The 8,560-nt window shown below is 40.5% G+C and overlaps 1 protein-coding gene across 1 annotated transcript; it reads left to right on the top strand.

Annotated features, from left to right (window-relative positions):
• The first annotated feature begins 1,241 nt into the window (after nucleotides 1-1,241).
• On the top strand, nucleotides 1,242-1,544 carry LOC128124489 (elongin-B-like). Its single transcript, XM_052760830.1, has one exon. The coding sequence runs from the start codon at nucleotides 1,242-1,244 to the stop codon at nucleotides 1,542-1,544; it is 303 nt and encodes a 100-aa protein (XP_052616790.1).
• Nucleotides 1,545-8,560: the final 7,016 nt, after the last annotated feature.

Below are 8,560 nucleotides of genomic sequence, written 5' to 3'. Positions count from 1 at the left end.
CCAGTTTGCACACAATCACCCAAAATAGGTATGCTGAAAAACATCATGGCTCGATATTAACTGATGCTATGTATAAATTATTAAATAGAAAATAGATGTATCTCTCTATTCAATATACTCCTTATCTCAAGATTTATAAGATCATTGGATATGGTTAAAAAGTCTGTAAAGTCTCCTGTTACACATTTTTTTTAAATTTAACTTAAAACTTGTAATAAAAGGCTGAAGAGAAAATGAGCTACACATAGGTGATTTTAATTTATTATAGCATATATATATATGATTCTATATCATGTATCTATGATTCAAGTCTTGTGTAACAAATTAGATCTGCTATAACATTATATAAAATGGATAGTTTTATATAGCAGCCATATAGTTTTCCTTGTCTTAGCTGATGCCTCCTGAGAATAAAAAGATAGTGTGCATTGTAGCCATCTTTACTAAGGTCAAAATACATGCCACATAATTTCACACCATCTTAAGATGACCATGTGATATGAACCAACTAAGGTAACACTGTTAAAACTTAGTCTTGCCGGGCAGTGGTTATGCTCGCCTTTAATCCCAGCACTCGGGAGGCATAGCCAGGGAGATCTCTGTGAGTAAGAGGCCAGCCTGGTCTACAGAGTGAGATCCAGGACAGGCACCAAAACTACACAGAGAAACCCTGTCTCAAAATACAAAAAAAAAATTAACAAGCAAAAAAAAACTTAATCATACTATCTGCCTTTTAGACTACAGAAGCAATGACCAGTCTCCAAGATATTTTGGCGTAGAATTGATTTCTGTATGATAAATTCCTGAGTTTGTAAAGGTATACTCAGGTTAACAATAATTAATTTGGAAATGTATGTCTAAAACTGTAAAATCCTAATCTTATGAAAGCTATTGTAATCTTATGAAGCTTGTTGTAAACCGTTAAAATAGTTAAAACATACAAATTAACGGTCAATCACTTTATAAATGATCATATTTTTAATGTGCTCAAAACTAAGTTTATAGTCATTCTAAATACAAATATGAACCATTTAAAAAGCAGCGTTGACCTTCTATATTTGTTTTCACGGTTAAGCCTAGTGCAAATAAGTAAAACCAAAGTTTGCTTAAAATCAAAGTTTATGGCAGGTGTGCGGGGCTCAGGGCTGAGTGGGGGTGTAGATGATAAGGGAGGGAACAGGGCAAGGCCAGGGGCCCGCATGCTGGGGTTGACACGGGCTTGCCATCCTCAGGTGTTTCTCATGATCCTCCCACACATGACCACCATCTTCACAGAAGCCAAGGAGTCGAGTACCGTGTTCCAGCTAAAACGTGTTGTCCAAGGCATCCTCCAGCGGCCTCCAGAAGAGCAGTGGCTGTATAAGGATGACCAGCTCCTTGATGACAGAAAAACTCTGGGCGAGTGTGGCTTCACTAGCCAGACAGCTCAGATACAGGCCCCAGCCACAGTGGGCCTGGCCTTCGGTGCAGATGACGCCTTTGAAGCCCTGCACAGTGAGCCCTTCTCCAGCCCTCCAGAGCTCCCAGATGTGATGAAGCCATAAGATTCTGGAGGTAGGGCCAAAGAACAAGCTGAGCAGTGAGGCCCCAGGCCCATCCCCCTAGAGACCTATTCCCTCAATGAAGACGATTTGGCTGTCAAAAAAAAAAAAAAAGGTTATTTAAATTAGGAAATATTTAATAGATGGCTACGTCGTTAAATTAGCACTCATTCAATAACACACTTTAACATTAACGAAATAACAAATTGTATCCTGTCTTTATTACTAAAACTTCAATTTTTTATGTTTTTTTTTGTAAATTTTTTTTTATTTTGCAATACAATTCAGTTCTACATATCAGCCACGGATTCCCTTGTTCTCCCCCCTCTGGCCCCCCTCACCTTCCTCCCAGCCCACCCCCCATTCCCACCTCCTCCAGGGCAAAGCCTTCCCTGCGGACTGAGATCAACCTGGTAGACTCAGTCCAGGTAGGTCCATTCCCCTCCTCCCAGGCTGAGCCAAGCGACCCTGCATAGGCCCCAGGTTTCAAACAGCCAACTCATGCAATGAGCACAGGACCCGGTCCCACTGCCTGGATGCCTCCCAAACAGATCAAGCCAATTGACTATCTCACCCATTCAGAGGGCCTGATCCAGTTGGTGACCCCTCAGCCATTGGTTCATAGTTCATGTGTTTCCATTTGTTTGGCTATTTGTCTGTGTTTTATCCAACCTTGGTCTCAACAATTCTCGCTCATATAAACCCTCCTCTGGGAGTCCAATTAGCGAGAATAATTTTTATTTTTGTACAACATAACAAACTTAAAATAACAATTTAAACAGGATTAGGATGGATTAAAAATATAAAAATAAATTAAAATGAAAAGACTTTAAAAATATTTCTACTAAATAATACAAAGGCACAAAAATACAAATATAATTATATACTTCTCAAATTTCCTTGAAGGACATAGGAAATTAAACCAAAATACAGTCAATTAAAAAGAGATTACTTTAAAGGGTTTTTTTTGTTTGTTTGTTTTTGTTTTTGTTTGTTTGTTGCCAAAAACTAGTTTGTAACAGGCTAAAGATGTGTTACACCACACTGTAGTAAAAGATAAATCCTTTAAACAAGTTCTTCCTCTGTGGAGCTGTCATGCTTGGATATTATTCACATTTATGTTTTCATGTATGATATGAGCTGATTCTAAATTTTCTTCCTTACATAAAGAAAAAATAAACTCTGTTAATCCTACCTATCCATGAGCATGGGAGATCCTTCCATTTTCTGATATCTGCTTCAAATTCTTTCTTTAGAGACTTAAAGTTCTTAACAGGTCCTTCACTTGTTTAGTTAGTGTTATCCCAAGGTGTTTTGTATTATTTGTGAATATTGTAAAGGGTGATGTTTCTCTGATTTCTTTTTCATTCCTTTTTATCATTTGTGTATAGGAGGGCTACTGATTTTTTTTTGAGTTGATCTTGCATCCTGCTACTGTACTGAAGGAGTTTATCAGCTGTAGGAGTTCCCTGGTAGAAATTTTGGGATCATTTATGTATACTATCATATCATCTTCAAATAGTGAAATTTGACTTCTTCCTTTCCAATTTGTATCCCCTTGATCTCCTTTTGTTGTCTTACTGCTCTAGCTACAACTTCAAGTACTATATTGAATAAATATGGAGAGTGGACAACTTTGTCTTGTTCCTCATTTTAGTGGAATGGCTTTGAGTCTGTCCATTTAATTTGATGGTGGCTGTTGGCTTGCTGTAAATTGCCTTTAGTATGTTTAGGTATGTTCTTTGCATTCCTGATCTCTCTAAGACCTTTATCATGAAGGGGTGTTGGATTTTGTCAAAGGATTTTTCAACATCTAATGAGATGATCATGTGGTTTTTTCTTTCAGTTTGTTTATATGGTGTATTCCATCGACACTGTTGGTGGGAGTGCAAACTTGTACAACCACTGTGGAAAGCAGTACGGCGGTGTCTCAGAAAACTGGGAATCGGTCTACCTCAAGACCCAGCCGTACCACTCTTGGGAATATACCCAAGGAATGTTCAACCATCCCACAAAGATACATGTTCAACTATGTTCATGGCAGCCTTATTAGTAATAGCCAGAACCTGTCAACAACCTAGATGCCCGTCAACTGAAGAATGGATTAAGAAAATGTGGTACATATACACCACAGAGTACTAGTCAGCAGAAAAAAAAAAAACATTGACATCATGAAATTTGCAGGCAAATGGATGGAACTAGAAAATATCATCCTGAGTGAGGTAACCCAGACCCAGAAGGACAAACATGGTATGTACTCACTCATAAGTGGATACTAGATATAAAGCAAAGAACAATCAGACTGGCAACCACAGAACCAGGGAGGCTACACAGCAGGGCGGATCCTAAGATGACAGTGGATTTACTCAATCACTGGGTAAGCTTCAGTGAAACATTTCATATTAGGATAAGAATTTATACTGTATTGAGCTGAAAATAAATTTTAAAAAAGAATAAACCAGGGACTTGGTGGGAGGAAAAGAAAGAAAGAAAAAGAAACTTAATTGTTTTCTCCTTCAGGATTTTCTGTGATTCTTTCTCAGGTACTTCTAAGTATCCTGTTACCTAATAATTGAGTCTTAAGCTCAAAATTAAAACTGCACTAAATTTAAAGATCTCAAATTTTATAGCCTTAAGTTTAAATCTTTTTAAAAAATTAATGACCATTGTTCATTAAATATATTTTGTTTGCTTTTAATTTTATACTTTTCTTTGGTCTGATAAATGGTCAGACACTGACAAGAGATAGAATTTTAAAACACCACAAAAGCCTAACCTTAATTAAAGGCTAGCTTAAGACCCAAAGAACACACACTCAGGGCTCCCTCTACCTCTCCCCCTCTCTCTCCTTCTCTCTCCCTCTCCTCTGATGGTAGAGACTGACTCAGGCAGCAGGAAGCATCATGGGAGCAGTGCTCAGCCTTCCAAGAATTCAAGCAAGCACAAGAGAAGGAGCTCCTCGAATAGGTGCTCTTCAGGTCTTGAACTGGCCAAGAAGCCATGCCTTAGGGGCTGGTACCCCAGGTTACCCCAGGTGGAACAAATACCCACTGCAATAAAGACATTATATTATTCCCAGCTTCTAGTGCATTCCCAAGGGGAGAGGCAAAAGACCTCCCACTTTCAAGATCAAAGCACAATGAATAGCCAAATGTAGACCCTTCAAAACACCTGGTGACCATGCCTGTGGCCAAATTATCCCATTCTGCAGCCCTGCTAGGTAAAGCAAGCTCAGATTCTCTGACTTTGAGTAAGGTCTTACTGGCGAGCCTCCGTGGGTCCACACACACAAGGCACCTATAAACCCATTATATACATACACAAGTACACATATTTTAAAAGACAAAACAAATATCTGTGAATGAATGAGCTAATCCTATCTTCAAAAGAAAGTCTCAGTGAGTTTAAACCTCGATATTCTCTGTAATAGACTCAAAAATTGTAACCATTTTGCAGTCAATTTTTAACATGACTATTCCATGCCATCCTATAAATGAAGTTCCTCATATTTTTGAAGTGCTCAAAGCCCCTATCTAGTGTGAAATCTTTTCTGGTGTCCATCAAGATACAGCTTCTCTGCAAAGCCTTTTCCACACTCAGAGCATTTATAAGGTTTTTGCGCAATATGGAGCTTTTATGTAGGCTCCTTTGCTGCTGAAGGATTTCCCACATTCACAACATGCATATGCTTTTTATCCACCCTGAATTTTCTGATGTTTTCAGATTTGACTTCAGCGAGTCTGATTGTTGAACCAACATCATCATTGCTTGGGAGAAACATCTTTTCACGCACAGCACCTTTTTGCTTAGTGAATGTTTTCTTGTGTATTGATACAGCTCCTCTCTTGAGATCCTTCTCCACATTCATGGACATCCTAACATGCCTTTCCATATTCTGCTCCTTTTCTGAATTGAATTACAGAGAAATGGTCTATTAGAAATTTCCACTCTTGTGATTTGAGATGAAGATGCTAGAAATCATCAAGTGAGGCCATCCTGGTCTCAGGAAATTGGCCTTAGTCTAGCCTCCCTGAGAAAGTGTCTGATCAGCTATTTCAACCAAGTTGGTTGGCTACCAGGGATGAACTGCCAGCAGCACTGGTCAGGGGCTGGAGAGATGCCCCCTTCTGCACTCACATAAACATGCTGACACACAAATACACATAATCAAACATAAAAGAAACCAGGACTGGAGAGGTGGCTCAACAGGTAAGAACATGTGCTGCCCTTCCAGAGGACCCCAGTTAGGCTCCAAGCACCTACTTCTGGTGGCTCATAATTTCTTATGACGCCAGATCTAGGGGACTGATGGTCTCTTTGACCTTTAGTGCCACCTGAATACACATGCCCTACACACACACACATACACACTAAATTTAGAAAAATTATCCTTAAACAAAAACAACAAATGGGCTGTGTGGTGATGCTTGTGGGTAAAGGCCTGGCTGAGAGAGTGTTAGGACCTGAGTTTGAATCCCAGGACTCAGGTATAAACTGTCATGGCAGGGACACATCTGTAATGTCAGCAAAGCAGAGACTGCAGAATTCCCAAAGACTCGTGGACCAGCTGGTCACTTGTATTCAGGAGTGAATGAGAGACCTGGTCTCCAATACAGTCAAGGGGTAAAATGATGCTGAACCTCCAAACGTCCTCTGACCTCTACCTGGCATGACATGACATGACGTGAACACGCCCGTGTTCACACACACAGACATACACATCAAACAGACAGACATAGACACAGACACACATAAGCAAAGCAATAAAACAATCACAAAATTTGGCACCACACTCCTCTCTTGCTTCATCCTAATCCTGACTCACATAGGATACCCCAACAGTGAAAAGTGGACCAGAAACAAATCTGCTCAACCTGGAAAAGGTCCTTGTATATTTCAGACTTCAGGCCATCACCCCCCTCCCCAGTCCTAAAGCCCTCCTCACCCACAGAAGCCAGGTTGGTGTAGTTCTCCAATATCACATCCTTATACAAGTGTCTGTGCTCAGGGTTCAAACCCTGCCACTCCTCTGGGGTGAAGTTCACAGTGATGTCCTCAAAGGTCACTCTCCCCTGTAACAGCAAATCCCCATCTGTAGGAATTCATCACTGAAGGCAGGTGTGGTGCCTAATGTCTATAAACTCAGTGTTCAGAAGGCTGAGGAAGGAGGATTGCTGTGAGTTAGAAGCCAAACAGGGCTTGATACTAAGTTCTAGTGACTGCACTAGTGTGAGACCCTTTCTCAAAATAATAACAAGGCTGGGCTTGTGGTGCAAACCTTTAATCCCAGCACTCGGGAGGCAGAAGCAGGTGGACCTCTGTTAGGTTGAGGCCAGTCTGGGAATCTATATTTTGAGTTTTGTGTCAGTCAGAACTAGTCAGGGAGACCCTGTCTCAAAAAACAAAAACTGAGCCGGGCGGTGGTGGCATACGCCTTTAATCCCAGCACTCGGGAGGCAGAGCCAGGCGGATCTCTGTGAGTTCGAGGCCAGCCTGGGCTACCAAGTGAGTTCCAGGAGAGACCCAAAGCTACACAGAGAAACCCTGTCTCGAAAAACAAAACAAAACAAAACAAAAAAAACCAAGAAAGCAAAAATAAAAAAACCTGAAACAAACAAACAAAAAAAAAAAACTAAACAAAACTCTTAACAAAATATTCCAATGGAATCTAAAGACTAGAAAAATAAAATTGTGTTCTATGGCCTTGTGAGTAGAGATCACTGAATACTACACTCTTGCAGAAAACAAATTAAACCTTTAAATATTATGCAATCTAATCAAAACCCTGAGGCTAATCCATGCAACCATCTTACTGAGTCATGGTAAAAGAAAAGACTCCAGGAACTTCATGTTTCAGTGATACATCTGGGGCTGAAGTCTAGACAAGGTGGGTGCTTTCAGGGAACAAAATGTGTTCACTTTGTCTGGACATGCTGGTGTATTTACTCATGCCCACAATAATAGGTATCCTGTCCTTTTAACATGTTCATGTATATTCGGGGCTTATTACAGAGAGGAACATGTACATTAAAGAATAAGGAGATATAAGGCAGGGTAATGGTGGTGCATGCCTTTAATCCTAGCACTTGAGAGGCAGCCACAGGCAGCTCTGTTAATTTAAGGCTAACCTGGTCTACAGAGCCTATTCCAGGACAGCCTACACAGAGAAAGCATTTCTCAAAAAAAAAAACCAAACAAACAAACAAAAAGAGAATATCCATTCCTGCCAGGATAGTTGTAAAATCTTAGATCTGAACCAAGTCATCTCCTGCCCTCTTGTCCATAGAGGCTTTGGAGGTGGCCTCATTCTCAGCCTGTGGAGGGGTGGATATTTGACGTTGGATATAACTGTCACACCTTCTCTCCATACAAGGATTTGATCAATTGCAATCCCCAAACTCAAGGCAGACATGTGCTGGTTCCTTCTCAGATGTCCACTTGCATGCTATGCCAGTCTTAAGAATCTCTTTTTGCAGCAGGGTGTGGTCATGCCTAAAACCTGTTTTAACATTGTCAGTTGTTGGATCTGTGGATCTCATGGCTTCCCTCTGCTCTGCTTGAGGTCTCACTGAGGATAAATCTGTCTGTTCCCTAAAGCTTCCCTATCTGTTCTACATTAGGCTCTTTAGTTTCCTTTAGGAATTCTAAGTTCAGGGTCCAGAGAGATGGCTGTTAAGCTCCAGCACCTAAATGTGGCTCACAATTCTCTCTGGCCACGATTCCAAGGTATCTACCCCCATCTTGTGGTCACTTTGAGCACTGCATGCATGATGTGCAGAGACAGAAGCACACAAAAAAACCCAAGGTGAAATAAATAACTGCATTTCCTGATGACAAGGGATGTTGAACAATTCCTTAAGTATATCTTGGCCATTTGAGGTTCTTCTGTTGAGAAGTCTCTGTTTAGATCTGCACCCAGTTTTTTAATTGGATAATTGGGTATTTTGAACCACTGTGCTGAACTAATCTCTTCTTTCACCTACCACCCTCACTTAATTTTGCCCCATATTTTATACATT

This window comes from Peromyscus californicus, unplaced genomic scaffold (genome assembly GCF_007827085.1).
Source record: "Peromyscus californicus insignis strain IS unplaced genomic scaffold, ASM782708v3 Scaffold_4__1_contigs__length_199733344, whole genome shotgun sequence".
In the NCBI taxonomy this organism is placed as follows: domain Eukaryota; kingdom Metazoa; phylum Chordata; class Mammalia; order Rodentia; family Cricetidae; genus Peromyscus; species Peromyscus californicus.
This window is presented reverse-complemented; position numbering and strand designations above follow the sequence as displayed.